This window comes from Bos grunniens, chromosome 9 (genome assembly GCF_055505025.1).
Source record: "Bos grunniens cultivar Pamir isolate PY7600 chromosome 9, Bosgru_T2T1.0, whole genome shotgun sequence".
NCBI lineage: Eukaryota > Metazoa > Chordata > Mammalia > Artiodactyla > Bovidae > Bos > Bos grunniens.
This window is the reverse complement of record NC_141173.1, coordinates 39,936,085-39,961,943: the sequence shown is the minus strand read 5'-3', so window position 1 is coordinate 39,961,943 and position 25,859 is coordinate 39,936,085. Positions and strand designations below refer to the sequence as shown.

Below are 25,859 nucleotides of genomic sequence, written 5' to 3'. Positions count from 1 at the left end.
AAAAAATAGGTTAAATTAATTTAAAATATTTTCACATAATCAATATATCAAAACTACCCATTCAACATGTAATCAATATAAAAAATTACTAATAAGGTATTTCATATTCTTTTTTCCTCTTAAGTCTTTGAAATCAGTATGCATTTTACATTTATGGCACATCTCAGTGAGGCTGCAAACGTTGTAATGGAAATAAATTACTTAAAATTAAATGAAATTAAAATTTCATTCCTAGATATGTAAGCCGAACTTAAAATTCTCAATAAACATGATGTTAGTAGCTACCATTCTGACGGCACACAAATAAACAATGAAAATATATTCTAATTTCACCTATGGGCCAATCAGACATTGTTCTGAGTTGTGTCTTCTTTACAGAAATATTTACAGTAAACACAGATAAATTAACAGTGAATACAGATAAATTTACAGTGAACCATTCATACATATTCTCCAGTAAGAATGTACATTTTTTTCAAGATAGCTTCCTAGTCTTTGCATATGGTTTGTGCTGTGAAGATAACTAGGTTATAAAGATTACATGAACAAATGAACTGTACAAACAATAATTCACTAAGTCAACCAAACAGACAATACAAGTAGGTAGGGATGTGATATAACATGGTAATATAACAATCCCAGAGTAATATACAGAGTTTCAAATAGCTGAGAAATGTTTTCTAAATTTTAGCTTCTTTTTAAAAATTTCAGGTATAAGGTTTGAGAAAATTGTGAAACCACAAAGCAGTCTCAATAACTGATGACTACTTTAAAAGTTTCTCTGTTTCATACAAATACATAAAATAGTAAGGATAATAAGAACAAGATAAAGATGAATAGGTATAGAATTCAGTGTAGTCCTCTCTCTGTAAAAAATTTCTGTACTTGTACCACAGAATAAAACGTAAGAGTTGAAATGTGTATGTGTCCTTACTGTTGCAGTTTTACCTCGTGTAAAGCTTTCGCCTCCTCTAAGTTTTGTATGCTGACTTTGAAACCATAAGTATTGTTTAAGGATGGTCCATCAATCTGAGAAGTTTCTTTCTTTGGGGTATTTACTGCTGCAAATTGATTCTATTAAAAAAAAAACACACAGAGCCAGAAAAAAATAATGAGCAATCATTTCCTTTCTTTTGATTACTTATTTCTGCTTAGATAACTTTATGCATTTAGTAATACATGATAAACTAGTACCATCTCCTTAAGCAAAAGAAGAAACTTAAGTATTTTATTTGCATTTTTTCAGGCTAGTAACTCAAGATACCAGAACTGGGTATGTGTAGAAATATCTGATATAATCTGTAAGTCAACCATATATTGATTCTTGAGTTTACAAACCCCAAATACAGAAAATAATAGCTTTGTAGAGAGTTGACATTTGTACCACATGGACATTTATCTTGACCTTTCTTGGAAATATGACAAGCAAGCAAGCAAGCAATATATTTGCAAGTAGTCTGGCTAAAAATGTATAAAAGATTTAAAACTGTGGGTTTGTATTTTACCCTAATACAACATGTATCTGAAAGATAAACTAAAGTATTATTTTCAAGGGGTTAGAAAGAATGGAATCTATTTTTTTTAAATAAAAAAATATATATTCTGATTTCCAAATCCATTAATCATTTTCCTGAAAGTGTTGATTTATGTTCATAGAGCACTCATACTTGTTTTTAATATATATGACTTTTAATTCAATACTGATTTAAAAATGATAGTTTTAAAAAGCATTTGTAATCTCAAAATAGAAATACTAAAATATATTTTATGTAGTTAATGATATTTATGAGAAGTGGCCAATACAGAAGTGATCTCTATCATATATTTCTAAGGATACATGTCTAATGCATACTTTTTTTCACATAACCATGTATTTCCAGTTAAGTATTACAACAATTTTTAGTATTTGAATAAAGACATTTATGATTTTTCAGAGTTTTGGTAATTAATAATGTTGCTTTCCTTTGATATTTAGCAAAATGAACTGAAAAATCAATAATGCTATATTTGAGAAAAAATAAACCAAGAAAAAGGATATACTTTTGGTGGGATCAAAAATCACTTACTTGAGCTCTGCTGTCATTGGATTGTTCTGATTTTGCCAGTAATCAGTTAATGTATTTGTATCCTCATAATCCACATTTTGGCTATCATATTCACTTTCTCTGTAATATTTGTATTTACATATAAGAATCTTTTAGATCCCAACAACAAAAAAAAATTTTTTTAATTAGGCAATTTCTTGTTGTCTCAAAGACATGTAAATAAATGATGCAAAAATATAATAAAATTATTAAAAAATTGAGACACAAAGTTATCAATTATCTAACTGAAATCCAAGAATAAGAATGGATCTTCCACTGATCTTTAAATATGTTTAGCATAGTTACCTTTGCTTGTGTTAAGAGTACTCTTCTAAGAGCGTCAGTATTACTTCCTTTCTTATGACTCAATTTCTGGGTTTTTGGTTCTGTAGAAACAAATTTTATATTTAACATACAAATCAAAATTGCCTGCTTCAGTGTTTTTGTTTTTTTTTAATTTTTGTTGTTCCAACTCTTAGGTACCATTCATGAGTATTGTCTTATAAATTCTTCACAAAGATTTCACAATTTAAAAATGAAACTGATTCCAACCTGTGATTCCCACACTAAAATAACTTTTAATATTTGTACTATTAAATAAAAACATTTAGATTTTAGTTGTTGGATTTTATTCCTCAGTTATTACCCTAGGGAACCATTTAATCCATTTATTCACTGACTTATCAAGTATTTATGAAGATGAAGAAAAAAATAATCTTGTACCCTTGTGAGGTCTAGAGAGAGAATCAGACATTGATCAAATACATATAGAAAAGTAAAATTATAACTGGGGTAAGTACAACAAAGCAGAAGATAATTGAGAAATTTTATCTAGTCAGGGAATTTGGAGAGCTTTTTTGAGCTAAAATACAAAGAAAGAATAGAAATTAACTAGGAAAAGAGTGGGAATTTTCCCTGATTACCAAACAAAAAAACTGGAAATTGTTAAGGGTGAATAAGAAGGCTAGGGTAGAAGCCCAGGTGAGAGATGAGGGCTTGGTTTGGTAGACAGAGGCAGAGAGTTTTGGGTAATTTAGGAAACAAAGAAGTGTGAAAACCACAGGATGGGCAGTGAGGGAATCAGGTGATATTATAAATAAGACCACTGTTTCTGACCCGTGTAACTCAGTGACAGAACTCGTGGTACTGTCCATTCAAATTAGGAACAGTTTTCAATGTGTGGGCATGTATGCGTGTGTATAAAGCGTGCTAGGTGATTGGTAGTGAATGGATACAATGAGATCATAAACTAAGTTTAAAAAATACTGACCTTGTGGTGCTTTTGAGCATTCAAGTAGAAATGCCAAAGGTAGCTGGATATAGCATTCTGAAGCTTTAAAGAGAATTCTAAACTAGAAATTAAAATTTGTGAATTATCAATTCTGTGGGCAGGAACTAGGTCATTGAGAGAACACAGAGTAAAGAAAGCTTAAGGCTAAGCCCTAATAAACTACAATATTTAGATAATAACTGAGAATATGAGGTAAACTTCAAAGGAAAGCAAGTGGGAAGAAACAGAGAAGTAGGGGTAGAGCCAAAGGGAGAAGCAGCTCTAAGAAGGAAGGTGTGGTCATAAGAACAAGGGCTGCTTGGAGGGCATGCGATAGAAAGACTGAAAAACATCCACTGGATTTAGCTACATGAAGATCGCAGAGAATCTTCACAAGATCCATACTGGTGAATTGATGGGGGCAGAATCCAGTTTAGAGTGGGCTGACAAATGAGTATGATGTAAAGCAATAGAGCTATCAACTCAGAGAGATCTTTTAAGAAATTTGGCTTTAAGTGAGAGGAAAAAGAGTACAGGCTAAAAGACAGAAGGTCAAGACAGGTGTTTGGTTTTCTATTTTACAGGGTGGGAAATATCTGGATATACATCAAAGCCAGTAGGAAATTAAGTTGAGAAAGAAGATAAGGTTTCTGAGAGGGCTCCTACATTTTACCCAGAAGGCAAGAAGAAAGGATGGAAACAGATGTGAGTATATTTCACAGCAGAAAGATAAAAAAGTTATCATGTGATGATATCTAAGACAGGATAAAATAACAATAACCTCTCATTAGCTGAGCTAAAATTACATTTAAAAAGCTCTGATTTTCATTACATAGTCAATGCTGCTTTCATTTCTGGTATCTGAAGAGCTCCATGGTGACTTTGTTATTTGTAAACTTACCTGTTGACAAAGGGCTAAGGCCAGTTGCCTCAGGAAGCCTTTCTAGTTTTCTCTGTATGATTGGTGTACTATGAAGGCAAAGTGATTCACATATCTCAGTTCTTGTCCTAACATTAACTGGGGATATCACTAGAGGCTCCTGGGACTCAGTGCAGGGGCTCTTCTGTACACCATCTTTTACAGGCTTTAGTAAGTTCTCAATAGTCAGAGAATGCAGGTCCCCTACTGGTGATGAGGGTCTCTCATCTCCATTTAATGTTTTGGAGTCTGGGGATGCTGCCTGTTGCCAAGGGGGAATTGCTGGAGAATCAGGAGAGCTATAACTAATGTAATAGTCATCGTCATCATCCTGATCTTTCTCAGCATCACCTGCAGAAGCAACTAGTGGCAGCGTCTGACTTTCACTTGCAGTCTGATGGCATTCTGTGGTTGGCGCTTGTAAAGCAATCTGAGAATTGTCAACATCTTCCTTGGTATGTGCTGTAGTGGGGAGTGTATGTGGAGTTGTATCCATTTTTGGAGGCGCTACAGGTCTGTCATCTGGATTAACTGAAGAGCTGAAGTCTTCAGCAGATTTTACAACTCCACTTGGCTCCGTTTTAGACAGTTTCTTGGAACGTTCATATTCTTCTTTGGCTTGAAGCCATGCCTGAACCAGTTGTCGACTTGGGGCACATTTGCAAGGCATGATCACAATTTTTTTATCTTCAGCCATTTTACGGTTATTACTTGATCCTTTATTGACAACTGCTTGGCCATTGCGAGGGGGTGACCCAGGTCTTGGATTTTGAGTCATTGCTGAGAAGGCTGTTTTCCATAGACGAAGTCCTTCCAAAGAAAAGTCTCCCTCAAACTCAGCCAGATCATTTGGAAGTCGAGTTTCTACCATGAGAAGCCGTCCGCCGATCTCCCTATAAACAACATATTTTAGAACTGTTTTGTCTCAAAGAAAAATTACCAAAATATTTAGCTCGTTAACTTAGAGATTTTTAAAAGTTCTTTTTGGAGTTTTAAAAATGCTTATTTCTTTCTTCCATTTCCACATCCTATGCCCCAACCTCCACAAACATATATTTTATGCAGGTACATTCTATCTTTAGTCTCAATATGCTTTTTCTAACAGGTATATGACTACTAAATTAACTTCCTTTGGAAGGTATCATCAATACCAGGGAAAGAAAGTGTCCAATGAAGCCTTCTTTTTAGGAGATGGTACAGACACATCCGATTCCTTTCCTCTATTCATCTTAAATAACTTTCCACTGTCACCATATAAGAATTAAAATGCTGGAAGAATTTATCATCAGAGACTATACCCCAGATTTTATCTATAACCTCTTTATACATTCTCTACTCTCTATGCAGCAGTCTAGCAAAGCCTGTCAGTTCAAACAAGTCTTTATACCCTGCCAAATTCCCTCAAACATTACAAAAGTCACACACAATTGACGTAAACTACCGTAATTCTTTCTCCCCTTTACATGAAAAAGGTTAATACTAACGTAAGAATTTAGCAGTTGGCAAGGTGCACATAGGTTAAATGCTACTAATGTATGTGAAGAATCACTACTTAAAAGGAAACCTGGCCTCGTTTCTAATAGTTACTGTAAGTATTAAGCTAAATTTCGTTCTCTAACCTATCCATAGGTCATGTATTTATGCCTTCTGCAGCAACATAATATTACTTTTTCTTCTTCATGGTATCTCTTTCATGAGTATGAAGATCATTCTTAGTTTCTGCAATTACTTCTTGTAGGGCATGATTTCCCAAATGACCTGGTCACTTTTAGATAAAACTCAATGAACTGAATTCTTATTTTTTACTGGAGCTGCAGGAACAGCACCAGAGTTACCACATTTCCTTTCCCCCTATATATGGAAAGATTCTAGCTCTTACTAGTTAACTCCATAATCAGGATTAGCACCTTCCCTGTACCTACGTTGCAGCTTTATGAAAAATTAGGAGAATTATTGTTATCGAAGGAAATGAGTACACATATGTGACTATACCCAACTCTAATATTAATAATACAGAGATCATAATGAAGTAAAAGATAAGCAAAAATTGCTGAGGTGTGGTAAGTTCAGCTTTCTTGGATATTGTCAGCAGCATGCTAACTGCTACAACTCATGCTGTAATATATATCAAGAGCCTTAAATTTTTCAGTCATCCTATTTTGAGAGTTTTAAGTAAAGACTCCAAAATACAAGAAATGCTTTATGAAGACGGTATCACATAATTCTCTATAGTAGCCAAACAGAGAACAACGTTTCTGTCTAGTAATATGCATGTGATAAAATATTATGCAGTCATTTAAAATGATGTTTCAAGACACTCATAAATTTGGAAAATGTTTACATTATAGTGGTGAGTGAATCAGTTTCAACATAATATTGTGATTATAGTAAGAACACATCAATAAAACAAAATAAAAACTATACTGAAAAATGAAAACATTAAAATAGTAATAATGGTTGTTACTAGGTAGAGAAATGGTGTCATTTTTATTTCTTCTTTTCCTAAATTTTCTACAGTGAATACATAGTTTTTAATTAGAAAACTTTGTATAGGGTACAAATTTCAAATATAATGACTATCATATCCTTTTATTTCAACTGCAGAATAAGCGCCAAAGTTGGACAACAATTAATAGTAACACAGAATAAATGACTAGGACATGCTAAGTTAACTAAGAATTAAGAAGATGTGCAAGGCTAAGGAAGAAAATACAGATGAAAAAATAAACCATAATCACTACTGGTAAAGTCAAAGTCCCCAAAATAATGGAAACTAATGGCTAAGGAACATACATTCATATATTCTGACAGTGAAATAAAGAGTTCCATTCATGTTAAAAAACCAAATGTGGGTACCAGGCACAAAAGAACAGCAAAACTATGTGCCAGGCAGTGCGGGGGTGAGGCAGGGTGAGGGATTTTCTACCTTTCACTTCAAATCCTTAGAGGACGGAACTTCTACTCTGTATTTCTGATCACTTTTTCTCACCCCTTTCTTAAATGGACTCTTGCAGAAATTACTGCTAATCTGATGGGTAAAAAGCCTGGCATTCACTGTCTGTTTCAGTAGGGTAAGGAACACAGTGCTGCTCAAGGTCAATGCATACATGCAGTGTGGCCTGTTGCCTTTGCTGGCACATCCTATCTCCTTCCATCATTTAGATTAAGCAGGGTCTGCCTCAGCAGTCCTGGCAATTCTGCTCTGCTTCTGACTGGATGGCTGAAATGAACTGCCTCTCTCTGCAACTGATTAGGTAAACAGGATCAAAGACACAGGGGCAGGGCCCAAAGCCATCCCTTAAACTTCTTGGATTAAGCCTTGTCCTCCAGTTTAGCGCTTATCAGGTATGTTCTACCTTGGTGATGCAGGCAGGATAGGATACCTACTTAACTACTGATTTATAAATAGGCCAGGGCTGTGGTCTATTTATAAACCTTCACCTTTTGCTACTGGCTTTGTGTGTGCATGGATCTGTCTCTCTGTTTATCACTTTTCTGAAAAGATTCTTAAAAGAAGAGATGAGGGGAATCAAAGTCCATCTTGTACTCCTAATAAATGTACAACAACAGTAACAATATGAATGAAGATGCTGGCAATATGAAAAGAGAGTGTATGTAATAGAAACAACTTAAAATAATCTTCATTTAGAGAAATATCCTTAAGAGTATTTAAAACATATGTATGCTTATTTTCAAACTTTTTTTAAAAAGTTCTTAAAATTATGAAAGCTTACCACTTAAATACCATCTTTAAAATGATAATACTATAAAAGTATTATGACATCCTTCTTGGCATCATGTCATAGACAGTCTCTAATCCTTTAATGTTGATGCATTGCAAAATAACAGATCCAAGACCAACACTGATCAATTTAAATAAATTTCTCTGGGTACAACTATCCACCCAGTTTGTGAATTCTTTTAATATGTCCATAATTACAAAATTGTTTTCATAATGATATACTTACAAATACAGTATCAGAGAGAAAGTAGTACTCAGTTACCAAATTTTGTTACATACATTGTAATTATTCAGAGTGACCCAAGGGGAAAAAGAATTCTGATTACCTGGGCTTTTCTGGTACATCAGAAGGATTACTGCAAAATGGTTCTTGGTAAATGGTTTCTGAAAGGTCATGATCCAACAAAGTTGCCATAATTTCTTCCCTACTTGGTGGGGACATAAGTGGTTTCAGAATGTGAGCAGTTCGAGGAGTGAAACTGCCGTTTTTAGATTGCGAGGGAGAGCTGGTAGACCTTGGCGAACTATCCGGAGTTGGTGTCAACACATCAGTGTTTCTTGAAACATACAATTCTAAATCTTCAGAGGCTGCATCTACAAGTTCACCATCAGGGGAGGATAGTATTGTAGTAAAAGAAGTATTGACTGCATCAAGAGACTGCCCCATTTCTTTTCTGGTATGACTTTGAATCCAGTCTGAACTGCCCGGCTGTGAGAGGCTAAGAAACACTTCTTTGCTTATTGAACTCCTATTTAATCTGGATTTTTCATTTAGACAGTTCTCTGACTGCTGAATACAGAAAGTCTCCATAATTGAATTAGACCGAGATGTTAGAGGATGAAAGGTATTTTTCCACTGATTGTTGCGATGATTCTCATTGCTATCTATGGGTGATTTCTCAAATAGTTCAGGACTTAGAGTACCAGATCGAATCCATGCGGTTGAGTCTGAGGCATGATGTTTGTCTTCATCACATTTCTGGTTATCATGACTTAAAAACTCAGTTTTTTCTACAGTTTGTCCTGGGAAAAGATCCTGAACTGCATCACTTAGGAACTTCTGAGGCAAATTCTGATCAGCTGGGACAAACTGACTTCCAGAATAAAAACTACAAAATCCAGTTTGACCTATTGTATTAATATCAAAATTGTAATTATGTTCAGGGGACAAGCTATCTTCAAGTGAATAACAACTTTCAAAACCTGGATCTGAAAAGAAGATGGGACTATCATCTGATAGGGAATTATCCAATTGGCCAGAGTTTTGTAAATTTAGAGAGTCTACTTTAAGAAGTTTGGGAATTTTTTCTTTAGGTTTTGTACTTCTGGGAGTTCGAGGTTTTCTTGGAGATGTTACTGATCGTGTTCGTTTAACTGATTTGTTATGCTCAAGGGAAACAGAGATATTTTTGTTTGGCTGCTGTTTATTAGATAATGGGTCTTGTATACTATTTCCATTTTGTGCTTTCTGTTGTCTTTTTTGCAACAATTCTTTTAGAACTGCCAGTCCAGACTGTCCTTCACCAAATGCTGAAGGTGTTGACATATTTCGATTCCTACATTGAGAAAGTGCTTTGGTTTGTGAAACTGCTTCTGACAATGGCTTTTGCTTTACCCTTTCAGGTTTAAAGTTTGACATGTCTAAAATAAAACCCCTTTGTTTTTGCTCCCAAGCTATTTGTTTGATTGGACTTCTCAAAGAAGTTACAAAGCAATTATTAGGCATCTGACTTTCTTCTGAAGCTGCATTTCCTGGAGAACAAGTTTCACTGTGCTTTGAACGTTCTGCCATGCACACAATCTGCTGCTGACTATCTTTGCAATGCAAAAAATTAGGGGCATACGTCTGGTCTGGCTTTGACTCTAGGGAATTACGATATTCATTTAACTTTCCAAGAGATGACAAATAGCTTTTTTGTATATTTGCATTCTCTTCTATCTTTGGAGACATTATACCAGAAGACATCTGTGTACTCTGTGCTACCTGAGACAAATGGTTTGAAAGGTCAAATATATTTTTTTGAATCAAGCTTGATTCTTTTAGAGTAAACATAGTATTTTGACAATGAGATCGCTGAACATTAATTTTTGAGATTCCAGGTCCTAAAGAACTACAAACAACAGAAGAATTCACATCATCTCGTGAACTGGGGAAGGCCTGCAAATCTACAGGTTTCTTGCTTTCTAGGAAAGAAGAAAAGCAGCCAGATAAATTCTGTTGTGCATGAATTCCAGTGGGGATAGGAGCAGAAAGAGGATGATCTATAGCAGAGCCCATTAATGACACATCTTTCTGTTTAAAAAGTAGTTGAGAGCCTCCAGAATTATCTGCGGTCTCAGGCCCATTCTGATGTTTCAGCACAAATTTCACTTCAGTACCAGCTTGAGATTTTAGTTTTTCTTCCTTTAGTGTTGTATGCTTTCTTGGTGTACTTTTCTCATTTGTTTTTTGTTTCTGTTTTGCTCTTGGTTTCTTTTTTCCATCATCTACTAGTTTATTTGTCTGATTTCGTTTGTTCCTTTTCTTAGAAACTGTAGAGGGATTAACAAGCTTTGTTTTTGATTTCTTAACCTGCATTCTTGCTCGACTATTTTTTCCTATACGGGAATTAACAGTCTTACTATTATATACATTAGGACCCTTAAAAAGCATTGCTTCTTTATCGGCAGCAGCCATAATTTCTTCAGCTCTTGGATCTGTGGGAGACCAGCAGCGAGGTGGAGAAGAGTTTATGGGACTTGTGCTTCTCTCAGAAAGAAAACCTAGTTTAGACATAACATCACTATAATTTGAGTCACAGTCTTCGGTTTCAGCATTATAAGATGGTGAAGGAGGAGAAAGAATAGCATGTGACCGTTTTTTCCTGAAAGACAAAGTTCTTCTAATATTTTCACTATTTGTCCTTTGTTGTCTACCAGTTTTTTTCTTAGCAGACTTATGTTTTGATTTTCTTCTGTGACTTTTCTTTGGTGTTAATGGATAAATGGGATATTTGGTTGCAGGGGAGTCAGGAACTTTTGGCCAAAAATCTTTCAAAGGTGCAAGTTTTTTATACAGTTCCATTTTTTCCTCTGTTAATATTACTTGTTTTTCTTTAGAGTCTATTTTTCCTAGTTTCACAAGCATATTTTTCCTCCCTCTAAACCTATTAATAATAATGTACTTTATGATGACAGGGGGCAACTTTTTAGACATTTTTCTGCGTTTTCGAGATTTGAGAGTTCCATCTAAACTTTCACCAATTTCCATGGGATGAGGTAGGCTAATTTTTGAGCTGTGTGTTACAAAACTTGACTCATTATCTTCATTCTCATAATTTACCTTGCGTTTGGCTCTAAGGGTATATTTATTTCCATACAATCCAAAGGACTGCTCAGTTTCTAAGGTTCCTTCTCCAAAGTGACAGTCTACAAAACTGTCTGTAGATGTTTTATTTTCAAAAGTTCCACGGGTGACCTTAATTAAATCGCTAGCCAATACATTATCTTTCTCAGAATTATTACTATTACAAGGATTATTTTGTATATAATTATCTTTTGAGGATCCAGTCTCAGCAGTTTTGGTAGAAGTCTCTTGATGACCCGAAAGCTTCTTTTTATTCATTTTTAACCGGGACTGTTTATTGCCAGGTTGTAGTTTATATGTGACAGGAGAGAGCTTTTGGGGCCTACTGAGACAATTAGAGAGAACAACACTGGGAAAAAACATATAATGTGCTGCTTGCTGGCTGAGGCTTGGTTTTTCTGTTTTATGTTCTTGAAATTCTTCATATCTAATTTTAAGTTTATTTAGTCCACTTTCATCAGCAATGCTATCAAGAGAATGCATCATAGTTCTATTTTCCCCTGAGCAAGACAGCAATTCACAATTTTCATTTAATGATGAAGGGAATAAACTATTCAGAGCTGTGCTGTTTCCTTTTTCATTTCCTTCAGAGGATAATTTACTCTTTGAATGATTTAAGTCAGAAAAGTTCAAAGAATTTTTGCCCAATGTACTTTCATTAGTGTGACGGCTCATATGTATAAAAGGGGCATCCTTATCAATTTTCCTAATGTTTGTATACTTTCTACTTGGTATTTGTCTTGTAACAGGTGGAATATTGTCTTCATAATCAAAAGTACTACTTTCACAGGAAGATACTGGGAGGACATCTTTCTTACCACTCTCTTTATGAGAGTTTTCTGGATGGACAGAACTGCTTAAAGATCCAGGATATTTCATAGAGTAAGTGCTTTCATTTGTAAAAGAAGTGACTGAATGATCTAGACTTTTCTCTAGTTTGCTTGGCTGTGAAAGGTCTTCAATTAAATCTTCCTTGTTCAAAACATGGGAAGAAAGGGCACTTGTGTGTTTACACTGAAAGGTAATCTTAGCAGAAGATGGGGGCTCTAATGTAGCAGCATCTTTGTGAAAGATGGAAGGTTTTACTGATAGCTTGCTTGTTGCAATCACAGAAGAGTGGGTTCTAGAATTTTCATTGTTCAGTGGATTGTCTGAAATGAGGAAAAAAAGAATTTGCTTAACTTCAACTCTTCTAATTTTTAAAATATTTTCCTATATCATGATGCTATCACCATGAAACAAGTTATATGAAATTACAGTTGTATGTTTAAAATAGTTAACTCAACAGAAAGGTCGTTTTCATACTAGGATATCTCAATCTGAATAATCGAGAGTTAGTTACATTTGACTATTAGTCATTATTTTAAACACATATGCCTTTGATTAAAAACAGATGGTATCAATATTCATGCTTTTTGAGAGAATAAGGGGAAAAATCTCATTGCCTTGGAAAGTTTCCATAAAATAACACACATCTTTGCAGTATCACTCTTTTTTTGCATTATCACTTTAAATAAGCTAAGCATATTTCTTATAGTTTTCTATGGTTAAATGTTACGATAAACTGATTAAAGTTTATAAAGCTCTAATCAGTGATTGATAAAAGCTATCCTCTTAGAAATGAGAAAAGACATATTTTATCTACATTCTCTCAAAAGAAAACATCCTTGAGAAGGACAAAATCTAACAATGTTGTCATAGTCTCACTTAGCCAACTGTGATTATATTTTTCAAAATCAAATATATCTTCAGCCCCTACATAACAAAATGCTCACAGTAGACTAGTTTACTTACCACTATTTTCATCTGCAGTTCCATCTAACTGAGGTATAGAAAGATTGGCTAGAAGCAAACTATTATTACTCCATTCCATTTCTTCTTCTGAAGATGAATCATCTTCTTCTGTTGAGCTTCTATGGGTATTTCTGCACAGTGATCTAGGGAATATTAAGATTCATCAGTGAGTATGAGTATTAGAAAAAAGCATCTCAGACTCAAATAATTTGCCTAATTTGACACTATAATAGTAAAACTGAACAAAGCAGATCTGAAAATTAAAACTAGAAGATACCACCATTCCTATATTCACAGCTCCACAATGTCCTGGATTACCATATCTAGTTATGTTCTTCCTTATATTGTCCCCTTTATCTTATCATTAAATATACACATATAACAGCTTAGGTGAGTACCTGGTAATTTGTAAAAAGGTGGCATTTTAGGATATTCTAAGAAGTCTCCATAGATACACAATTACTACATTATGATTGGAAAAAACAAATAAAAAGACAGGCAAGGGGTTATTCAGGTCAGGGATGAAAGAGAAAATAAAAGGGGTCAGACAGATAGGCTAGGAAGCAGTACAGGTATTGAGTCAATCCCAGCAGGAGCTGTAAAAGCATGGTTACTGAGGAATGCAGATGGACTGTGAAGTCCAGATGGATACTCCCCTTAAGTTCTATCTCCAACCAATTTACATTTTTCACTAGATCATAGCTTGATATTTTCCCTTCCATCTGGATGGGCAAACTTATTTTCTGCCCACACCTTTTTCTTTCACTTGTCTTGAAAATATTACTTTATTATATGTAGAATAATTTTTTCATTAAACCTTTTCCAAATAAAAATTATTAATGGCTCAAACTGTTAATAACTTTCTTCCTATATTATACAAAAATTTTTCATTTCTGCCTTTGTCCTGTGTAGCCATATGTAGCATATCTATGCCATGTTCCACATGATAACTTTTAAAATATTTGAAGGGATTTTTATCATTTGTTTCATAATTCTTTTCTAATTAGAGTAAATATTATCTATTCTTTCCACTGTTCTTTAAAAGTGACGGTGCTCACAAATCCTTCTAGTGTTCTTCTTCTTTCACTTTACTTTTTCAGTATGCTTAAAATTTTGTACTTGGGGCAGAATATAATATCCAATATACAAGCAGAAATTAAATGACTCCCATTCTAGATACTATACTTCTATCAATCTTTCTCTAATATACTTTTATAAATGTTCAAGATATTTTTCCAAGGTTAACCTCAGGGTGATTTTCACAGAAATGATCCAGTCAATGAATACACAAACATTAAATCATTATGGGATAAACGAGGCCTATTATTTTAAACATGTTGGCACTACTGGGAATAAGAAGATGGTGATTTTACAAGAATGTTACATATTTGAATGCGTATCTATTTAATATGGGCATGAAAATTTAAATAGCTAAACCAGATATAATCTAAGAAACTGTAGAAGAAATGCTAATAATAGATTGAAGGTAAGAATCAAAGGGACAATATCAAAATAAAACAATGAAAGAACAACAAAGACAAAAGAAAAACAAATGGAAATAAGAAAAATGCTTCATTGATGCCACATGATCAATCAAATAAAAATATCAAATAATTAACAAACTTTGCTGAAATATAAAAGAAGCAACCCAACTTATTACAGCAAGATTTCAATACATCAAATAAATACTATAATTATTTTACTAATAAAACCCAAAATCTGTCAGACTAATAAATGTTACCCCAGGTACATCTGGTAATCAATAATTAAATTCACTATTTTGGCAATCATACACTACAGATTTACTGTGCTCTTAATAAAGTACAATTTATGGCTTTCCCACAGAAACTGTTAAGTCTAGAATGAATTGTAGGTCTACCTAGTCTATATTTGTGAAACTGACTGACTGAACAAAAAAGCCTATGACCCTACACCTTATTAGGCATCATCTTTTCAGTTTCAAGATATTTTTGAATCTGTATTTTGTCATTCAATGAATTATCAATCTCCAATGTTTCTGACAATCTCAATTGAATCAAGCATGACATTTGGCACAAAGCAAGCATTTAAGTGGTTTTTGAATGCAAAATCATGCAAGTTCCCTATGAACCGATCTAATCAGTCACTACTACCATCCTTCTTATCTATAAGGATGTTATGTAGGACTTTGTTAAACATCTGGCTGAAATTAGACTCAGTCGACTATTCCATTTCCCTAAGTAACCATATTTTGAAAAGATATAAAGACAGTAGAGCATGAGTTGAACTCATAAAGGGTCTTTATATTTTCTGCTTCCCTTTGTAAATGCCCACGAAGTGTTCATTTAATAATCATAATTATCACTCCTATTACAGGGGAGCAGAACTAGAAACAAGACAACCAGTTAAAAAGTGGTTTGCTTTCCAGATAAATAATAACACTGCCCAAACTAGATAAGTTTAACAACAGATAGAGATGTACAGGAAGGCAAGTTAAATATGAGATTGAGGTCATATTTAAAATTTTGGAACATTTAAAGAGATTAAACCTAACTTTATTTTTATCATTATTGAGATATAATTGACACAAATGACTATGAATTTTTGATGCACAGCATAAAGGCTTGATTTACATACATTGTGAAATGATTACCACAATAGTTTTAGTTAATAGCCATCATCTCAAACTCATTCTATGAGGCCACCAGCACCATGATACAAAAACTAGACAAGGATACCATATAAAAAGAAAATTATAGGCTAGTATTACTAATAAAAATAGATTCAAAAATCCTCAACAAAATACTTACAAACTGACTCCAGCAATACACTGAGTACCATACACCATGTTCAAGTAGGATTTACCCCAGGAACGCAAGGATTTTTCAGTATTCACAAGTCAATGTGATTACACCACATTAACAAATTGAAGAATAAAGACCATCTGATCATCTCAACAGATGCAGAAAAAGCTTTTGATAAAATTTAATATCCATTTATGATAGAAACTCTAGAAAATGGGCACAGAGGGAACATCATCAGTTCAGTCACTCAGTCATGTCCAACTCTTTGCCACCTCATGGACTGCAGCACGCCAGGCCTCCCTGTCCATCACCAACTCCCAGAAATTTACTCAAACTTACGTCCATTGAGTCGGTGATGCATCCAACCATCTCATTCTCTGTCGTTCCCTTCTCCTCCCACCTTCAATCTTTCCCAGCATCAGGGTCTTTTCAAATGACCCAGCTCTTTGCATCAGGTGGCCAAAGTTGTGGAGTTTCAGTTTCAGCATCAGTCCTTCCAATGAACACCCAGGACTGATCTCCTTTAGGATGGACTGGTTGGATCTCCTTGCAGTCCAAGGGACTCTCAAGAGTCTTCTCCAACACCACAGTTCAAAAGCATCAATTCTGCGGCACTCAGCTTTCTTTATAGTCCAACTCTCACATCCATACATGATTTCTGGAAAAAGCACAGCTTTGACTAGGCAGACCTTTGTTGGCAAAGTAATGTCTCTGCTTTTTAATATGCTGTCTAGGTTCGTCATAACTTTTCTTCCAAGGAGCAAGCGTCTTTTAATTTCACGGCTGCAGTCACCATCTGTAGTGATTTTGGAGCCCGAAAAAATAGCCTGTCACTGTTTCCCCATCTGTTTGCCATGAAGTGATGGGACCGGATGCCATGATCTTCGTTTTCTGAAATGTTGAGCTTTAAGCCAACTTTTCACTCTCCTCTTTCACTTTCATCAAGAGGCTTTTGAGTTCCTCTTCACTTTCTGCCATAAGGGTGGTGTCACCTGCATATCTGCGGTTATTGATATTTCTCCTGGCAATCTTGATTCCAGCTTGTGTTTCATCTAGCCCAGTGTTTCTCATGATGTACTCTGCATATAAGTCAAATAAGCAGGGTGACAATATACAGCCTTGATGTACTCCTTTTCCTATTTGGAACCAGTCTGTTGTTCCATGTCCAGTTCTAACTGTTTGTCCTGATCTACATACAGATTTCCCAACAGGCAGGTCAGCTGGTCTGGTACTCCCATCTCTTTCAGAATTTTCCAAAGTTTGTTGTAGTTCAGAGGGAACATGACTCAAAATAATACAAGCCATTCATGACAAACCCACATCTAATATCATACTCAATGAGGAAAAGCTGAAAACATTTCCTCTAAGATCAGGAACAAGACAAGGATGCCCACGCTTGCCACTTTTATTCAACATAGTTTTGGAAGTCTCAGCCACAACAATCACAGAAGAAAAATAAAAGGAATTCATATTGCAAAAGAAGTAAAACTCAGTGTGTGCAGATGATGTGATGCTACATATAGAAAATCCTAGAGACACCACCAAAAACTACTAGAGCTCATCAATGAATATGGTAAAGCTGCTGGGTACAAAATTAATATAAAGAAATTCGTTGCATCTCTATACAACAAACAACAAAATATCAGAAAGTGGGCTTTCTTTTTTCAATTTCTGATATAAGGAGGCACTTCCATTTTGTCCCATTTAGGACACACATATTGATACTGTGTATATAAACAGATGATTTCTAAGTTAGGTGTATGGGGAGAGCATGAATTTAAGCAAGGTGGTCAAAAGATACAAACTTCCAGTTATAAACATGACTAGGCAATATAATGTACAACACAGTGACTATAGTTACCATTACTGTATGACATATATGAAAGTTAAGAGGGTAAATCATAACAGTTCAAATTACAAGGAAATAATCCCCCATTTCTTGTTTCGTTTCCTTTGTATTAGAGGATAATTGCTTTACAATATTGTGTTGGCCTCTGCCATACATCAACATGAATCACCCACAGGTAGACATATGTCCCCTCACTTCTGAACCCCCCTCCCATCTCCTATCTCATCCCACCCCTCCAGGTTGTCACAGAGCACTGGGTTGAGCTCCCTGTGTCACACAGCAAATTCCCACTTGCTATCTATTTTACATATGGCAATGTATATATTTCCATGTTATTCTCTCAATTCATCCCACTCTCTCCTTCCCCCACTGTGTCCACAAGTCTGTTCTCTATGTCTGCATCTCCACTGCTGCCCTCCAAATAGGTTCATCAGTGCCATCGTTGTACATTCCATATGCATATCCCCTATTTCTTTTTATTGTATCTATGAGATGATGGAAGTTAACTGAAACTACTGTGGTAGTCATTTCACAATATACATAAATCAAATCTTTACGCTGTACATCAAAAATTCATACAGTGATGTATGTCTTATACCTCAATAATAAAGGGGAAAAAGTTAGGTTTAATCTTTTTAAATGTACTAAAATTTCATTTCACTTGGAATATGAAGTTTATTCCACATTAGAAACAACGCATTATTTAAAAGAGTTTTAAGTCAATTTAGTTTATAAGGTGCTTTTTATTATGAATAATAGTAAGAATTTCTGATTAAAGAAAACTGATAATGACAGAAAGTTATTAAAGGAACTGAAATAACTAAAAAGTTACCTCTTTTTGGCACAATGTTCTTCAATATTGCTGTCCCACCTCTGAGACATTACCAAACTAAGCTCCATTTCTTCTTTTTCAATCTGTGGTTCATTTTCTTCATCATCACTATTTTGAGGATTTTTACTGTTTCCAAAGGAACGACACGGTGATGGCATCCTATTTCTTCCCCTGTGATAGCCGTCATTTTCCAAACCAGCAAGAAGATGTACCAGAGCCTCATCAGGACTACTGTCCACTACAAAACAAGTAAAGCATCACCAACAAATAACTTACACTTTCTAAATAATTCAGATCAATTATATATAAAACATTAAGAATCATATATGCTGGCACATGCTGAAATGCCACTGGTACAGAGATTTATGTATTGATATAGTTCTTCCATCCAAGTATGACCCTTGGACCACCTGTACTAGAATGATTTTGTGTCCTTATTAAGAAGAAAATTCTTAAGATACCATCTCACATTTATTGAATTAGAATTTCTGAGGCAAGGCTCAGGAATTTGCATGTTAACAAGCTGCTCAAGCTCTTACTGCTTAAGTAAGGCTGAGGAGCACTAAACGAAATATAATCACAAATGATTATAATAAATATAAAATATATAATAAGTATATGAATTAATGCTAAGTGAAACATGTCAACACCTTATCCCTCATTTGAGATTTATTTAGCTCATAGGATTACCAAACAAAACCTGTAATTGAAAAACACAGGAGAGCTTTGAAAGTGATTAATAGCATTACTTCCTGAAGACCACCACTGAGATATCACATCATATGCACTAGGTTTGATAAAATCAAAGACAGATAATAACAAATGTTGACAATATGTGAAAAACTTGGAGCCCTCATATAGTGCTGGTCAAACTGTACAATGGTACAGCTGCTGTGAGGGAAAAAAAGTTTGGCAGTTTATTAAAATGTTAAACACAGAGTTACCAGGAGAGCCAGTAATTCTATTCGTAGGTATATACCCAAAAGAAGTGAAAACATGTGTCCAAACGAACACCTATACATGAATAATCATAGCTGCATTACTCACAATAGACAAAAAAGTGGAAACAACTCAAAAATCTATCAACTGAAGGAAAGAGAAATGAAATATGGTTTATATCCATATGATGCAACATTATTCAGTAGTAAAAAGAAATGAAGCACTGATATACACCTCAACATGAAAACATATATTCCTTAAAAACATTATGCTTAGTGAAAAGAATACAGAAACAAAAGGTTATATGATTCCATTTATATGAAATGCCCAATATAGGTAAATCTAGCAAAAGAGAAAACAGATCAGAAGTTGCCAGAGGCTGAGAGGAGGGAAAAGAGAGAAGGGACTACAAATGGGCATGGGGTTTCTTTTTTAGAGTGATAAAAATGTTCTGTAATCAGATAGTGAAAATGATTGCATAACTACATGAAATGCTGAAAACCACTGAACTGTACAAGTTAGAAGGTTAGTTTTACAATATGTGAATTATATCCCATTAAAAGTTATTATCTAAAAAAATATCATAAAGAAGGAGGCTGTTCTAATCTAGTACACAACCTTTTTCTCTGTAAAATATAATATTTAGTAAATGGGAATATATTGTTTCCGTTTTTCTTTGCTGACAATGAAGAAACTAGTTCAATCATGCTACCAAATATAAGGCAAAATTGAAGATATTTGCCTATAGAGGCTATTTTGGCAAAAATCTATTTCTTAAACCTAGAATTGCAGTTTATTTTTCCTGACATACTTTTTAAAAAGTTAATATTAGCAAATGATTTATATATATTTGACTCAGATCTTTGACTAACATTGAGACTATTTTTTGCAACTTTAAATAAGTGAAAATTGTATCAGCTGGTGATACATTTTATTCACTTAGTATGAAGAAATAAGAATACACCTTTCTCTTTTTCAATTTCTTTAACTGTCTTTTTATAACTAAAATATAATTTAGGCATATAACATTTATTTACTCAGAGAAATAAAACATTTTATATTATAAACTTCAAATTAATTTTTAGATGTGGTCTTTGGATCATTTCTTTCTATATGTCATGTCATTCATTTAAAAAAGAAAAAAGTTACCTACCTTCATATAAAATGTTCTTGAAATATGACTGTGTACAGTAATTTTGATATTGTCCCTAGTCACTGAGTTAATCTTCCACTCAAATGAAAATGTAAATAACAGAGAGAGGATACTGTGGAGGGGTAGGATCACATTTGATGCTATACCTCATTTGATACAGTAAGAATGGAAAAACAAAGTAAGCAAGAAACATAAAATTGTTATACCGAGCAAAACAAGATGCAGGAAGTTCAATGATATTTCACTTTTTGCAATGAAAATTTAAAAACATTTCTGAAAAAGATATCAGTAATTTAGAGTAAATTACTGAAATGAAATCTAGTAAATGGCTTGTAATAGTAATGAAAATGCATTTATGGAAATGTAAAAGATACTCAGAAATAACTGTTATGTCCTATGCTAGTCAAGAATTAATAGCTTGAAAGGTATTGTCCAGGGAAATTTCTGAGACTTATTAACAAAGAATCAATCACGGTATTTTATTAATGTACTTAACTTTGAAGAATTTTAATTCAAAATAAACACATTTCCTCTTAAAGCAATACAGTTCTCTTTCAACCAAAGTGAAGTTAAGAAAAAGAGAGTTATTTTCTTTTCCAACTATTTAACAGAAAAAGCTGTATGGAAAACAAAAAAAGAAACTATACTTCTCTTAATGCAAGATTTCCTTCTTATACTGAGTAAGAATTTATTCAACATGCAACTTTAACCTCTTCAAATAAAAGAAAAAATACTACCTGATATATGCACTTTTGTTGATTTAACATACTGAAAATTTATGACAGAATAGTTGCTTACAGAAAACTCGTGACTCACTCAGTCTTTGGGTCAAAGGCTGAAAAGTCTGACTGTTTTCCATGAGGTTCAAAATTGCTTCTTCATTAATAAGAGCTTCCTCCACTTTGGGTCTAGTGTGACCTTAAAAGGACAAAGAATACAAAAACATTAAAGTAAATGACCTAAATCTGAAGCTGCTTACAATTTGTTTAAATTAGAAAACATTACAATGTAAACCTACTTAAAATTTTGAAGTATTAGTGATATATGTTAAATAAAATATAATAAACTTAATGAAAGCCACAGGAAACCTAACCAGTCACACAGGAAAAAAAAACCCTGAAACTGTGATCACTAAATGTTTACAATCTCTTCACTAAATCAAGTACCTAGTTTGTACAGTTATATTACCCTGATAAAGTCACTGTACATTAAAATCTGTAAAACAAGTTCTTAGAGGGAAGTTCATAGTGATATAGGCCTTCTTTTTAAGGAAAAAAAAAAGTTGAAATAAGCAATCTAATCCACCACCTAAAAGAACTGCAAAAAGAAGAACAAACAAAACCTAAAGTCAGCAGAAGGAAGGAGGTAATAAAGATCAGGGAGGGAATAAATAAAGAGAGATTCAAAAAACTAGAAAAAAAAATCAATGAAACTAACAGCTGGTTCTTTGAAAGGGTAAACAAAATTGACAAACCTCTGGCCAGGCTCACCAAGGAAAAAAGAGAGAAGATCCAAATAAAATAAGAAATCAAAGAGGAGAAATCACAACTGATACCACAGAAATACAAAAAACCATAAGACAATACCACAAACAATTAGACAACCTAGAAGAAATGGATAACTTTATAGAAACATACAGCTCTCCAAAACTGAATCTAGAAGGAATACATCTTGAACAGACCAACCAATCACTAGACTGAAACAGAATCTGTAATTACAAAAAAAAAAAAAACTCCTTACAAACAAAAGTCCAGAACCAGATGGTTGCACAGGCAAATTCTACCAACCATACAAAGAAGAACTTATACTAATTTTTCTCAAACTCTTCCAGAAGACTGAAGAGGAAGGAACACTTCCAAAGATAGGCTATGAAGCCACCACTACCCTGATGCCAAAACCAGACAAAGACACTACAAAAAAACAAAAATTATGGGCAGTATCTTTGATGAATATTGGTATAAAAATTTTCAACAAAATATGAGAAAACTGAATCCAACAACACTTTAAAATGATCATATACCATGAACAATTAAGATTCATCCCAGAGTCAAAAGGATGGTTCAACATACATAAATCAATCAATGTGATCTACCACATCAAAACACAAGAAAAGACAATAACCATATGATCATCTCAATAGATGCAGAAAAAAGTATCTGATAAAATTCAACATCTTTCATGATTAAAACCCTTACAAAAGTGAGTAAAGAGGAAAACATATCTTAACATACTAAAAGCTATCTATGACACATACACAGCCAATATAACATTCAATGGTGAAAAGCTGAAAGCCTTCCACCTAAAATTTGGAACAAGACAAGGATGTAGACCCTCACTTCCCTTCAACACAGTATTGGAAGTTCTAGCAACACCAATCAGACAAGAAAAAGAAAAGGTATTCAAATCGGTAGGAAGAGGTAAAACTGTCATTATATGTAGATGGTATGACATGATATATAGAAAACCCTAGACTCTACACACAAACTACAAGAACTAATAAACAAACACAGCAAGGTAGGAGGATACAAGATTAACATACAGAAACTGCTTGCATTTCTTTACACTAACAATAAAATATCAGGAAGAGATCGTAAACAAATGTCCCTTTTAAGGTCAGATTAAAAAGTAAAATACTTAGGAATAAACCTCACCAAGGAGGTGAAAGATTTATATGCTGAAAACTATAAAACATTAATAAAGGAAACTGAAGATAAATTAAAGAAATGGGAAGATATTCCATGCTCTTGGATTACAAAAATTAAATCTGTTAAAATGGCCATGCTGCCCAAAGCAATCAATATATTTAATGCAATACCTATCAAAATACCCATGACTTTTTCTCAGAACCAGAATAAGCCTAAAATTTATACTCTGGATATAGATTCTGGATCTCCTAAAAGATCCAGAATTGCCAAAGCAATCCTGAAGAAAAAAAAAAGCAGGAGGTATAACTCACCCAGACTTCAGACAATCTACAGTAATCAAAACAGCATGATATTGGCACAAGAACAGACATATGGATTAATGAAACAGAATACAGAGCTCAGAAATAAACCCACACACATTTCCCCACAGGGACCACTCTGTTCCCCACCTGGACTACTCTGTTCCCCACGCACATTCTATTTTTCTGCCCTTGATATTCAGACTTGAAAATCAATGTTTTCAACCCAGGACATAGCTAGAGTGTTTAATCAAGACGAAAGAACAAAGAAGAAAACTACAAAAAAACAGGTCATCCCAAAGCAAAAAAAACAAAAAACCCCTAAACTGAGATCAGTGAAAACAAAGCAGGTTTTAAAACTAATTACAAAATAGATAAGACTGGCAAGAATGATCACAACAAAACAGAGAAAGAGTAAATAAATTACATTAGAAATAAAAGGGGAAGTGCCAAAGGTAAAAGAGATATATTAAAGGAACACTGTGAGCAACTTTATACCAAAAATATGGAAAACTCAGATTAAATGGGTAGTTTCTTAGGAAAAATATGATATAAACTCTGATTCAAACAGAAATAAAAAACCTGAGTAAACCTGTAACAATTAAGGAAGATAAATTAATAGTTTAAAATCTAAACCCTTTATATCCCCCATGGATTCCAGGCTCCTCTGTCCATGGAATCCTCCAGGCAAGAATACAGGAGTGTAGCCATCCCCTCTCCAGGGGATCTTCCTGACCCGGGGATCAAACCTGGGTCTGATCCTTTGCAGGCAGATTCTTTACCATCTGAGCCACAAGGGAAGCCCTTACTACCCTCACCCTCACATAAAAATCAAGCCACAAAAAAACCTGTTTAAGTCTGAATGGTTTTACAGATGAGATATATCAAATCTCTAAAAATAGACTATATCAATCCAATAAAAATTCTTGAAAGGAGAGGTGAAAAATAGGAAAAGCTCTACAATGCATTTAATGGGGTTAAAGTATGAATGCTTCTCAATTCCTGGAAGAAAAAAAAAACCCTAAACAAAATTATTAGCAAAGTAAACACAGCAATGCTTAAAAACACACACATTATGACAAACAAGGATTTGTTTCAGGAGTGCAAGGACAGTTTAACATTAGATACGTTATTAATGTGACTACCATATTAACAGAGTAAAAGAGAAAAACTGATTATGTCAATAAATTCAGAAAGAAAAACTTGGTAAAACTTAATATCCATTCTTGCTTTTAAAAACTCAAATTTTCTTTAGCAAGCAAGAAATAGAAGATTTAATTGCTATTTAATAAACTGATTAAAATTTATCTACCAATGCTGCTGCTGCTAAGTCTCTTCAGTCGTGTCCAACTCTGTGCGACCCCATAGACGGCAGCCCACCAGGCTCCCCCGTCCCTGGAATTCTCCAGACAAGAACACTGGAGTGGGTTGCCATTTCCTTCTCCAATGCATGAAAGTGAAAAATGAAAGTGAAGTCGCTCAGTCGTGTCCGACTCTTCGCGACCCCATGGACTGTAGCCCACCAGGCTCCTCCATCCATGGGATTTTCCAGGCAGGAGTACTGGAGTGGGGTGCCATTGCCTTCTCCGTATCTACCAATATCCTGTAGTAAATTTCATAATTAATGATGAAATACAAAAACATTCCCTTTTAAGCCAGGAAGAACACTTTTATGATTTCTACTTAACATTATTGTAGAGTTCTTAAGCAGTGCATTAAAACATTAAAAAAATATAAGGATGGGAAGGGAAGTAAAAATTATTTTCTGATAATGACTCTACACAGAAAATCCAATGAAACAGATATAAATCATCAACACTAATAAAAGTTGTTGGATATAAGACTGACACACAAGGTCAGTGAAGATCCTAATATCAGCAATTAGAAGATGTAATTTTTGAAAGATAAATTTACAACAGCAACAATTATGAGGCACCTGGCATATATCTAACAAAAGATATTAAATATTTTTACAAAAAAACCCACAAAGCTTTACTTACAGACAAGGAAGAAGACCAAATAAACTGAGAAATATATCATGCTCATAAATGAGATAATTTGGTATATAGAAAGATTTAAAATATTTCTAAATCGGTCTATATATTCAATAATTTTCCAATAAAATCTCAACAAAGTTCTCTTCAGAAACAAGACAATCTGATCTTATAATTAACATGGGAGAACTTTTTAAAAGATCCAAGAGT

The 25,859-nt window shown here is 34.1% G+C and overlaps 1 protein-coding gene across 17 annotated transcripts in view; it reads right to left on the bottom strand.

Annotated features, from left to right (window-relative positions):
* REV3L (REV3 like, DNA directed polymerase zeta catalytic subunit) overlaps window positions 1–25,859 on the bottom strand; it is a 177,994-nt gene that overhangs the window by 61,889 nt on the left and 90,246 nt on the right. For 9 of the 17 annotated variants that reach the window (XM_086317268.1, XM_086317267.1, XM_086317272.1 and 6 more), the window contains 7 exons: window positions 21,510–21,629; window positions 18,620–18,857; window positions 13,156–13,298; window positions 8,342–12,512; window positions 4,256–5,166; window positions 2,391–2,470; window positions 949–1,074 (listed from right to left, as the gene is read on the bottom strand). In XM_086317268.1, coding sequence (XP_086173394.1) covers window positions 949–1,074; window positions 2,391–2,470; window positions 4,256–5,166; window positions 8,342–12,512; window positions 13,156–13,298; window positions 18,620–18,857; window positions 21,510–21,629 — 5,789 coding nt within the window. Of the gene's footprint in view, window positions 1–948; window positions 1,075–2,066; window positions 2,166–2,390; window positions 2,471–4,255; window positions 5,167–8,341; window positions 12,513–13,155; window positions 13,299–18,619; window positions 18,858–21,509; window positions 21,630–25,859 lie in introns of those variants that run through there. The other 8 variants (XM_086317275.1, XM_086317273.1, XM_086317274.1 and 5 more) reach the window with 2 other exon arrangements.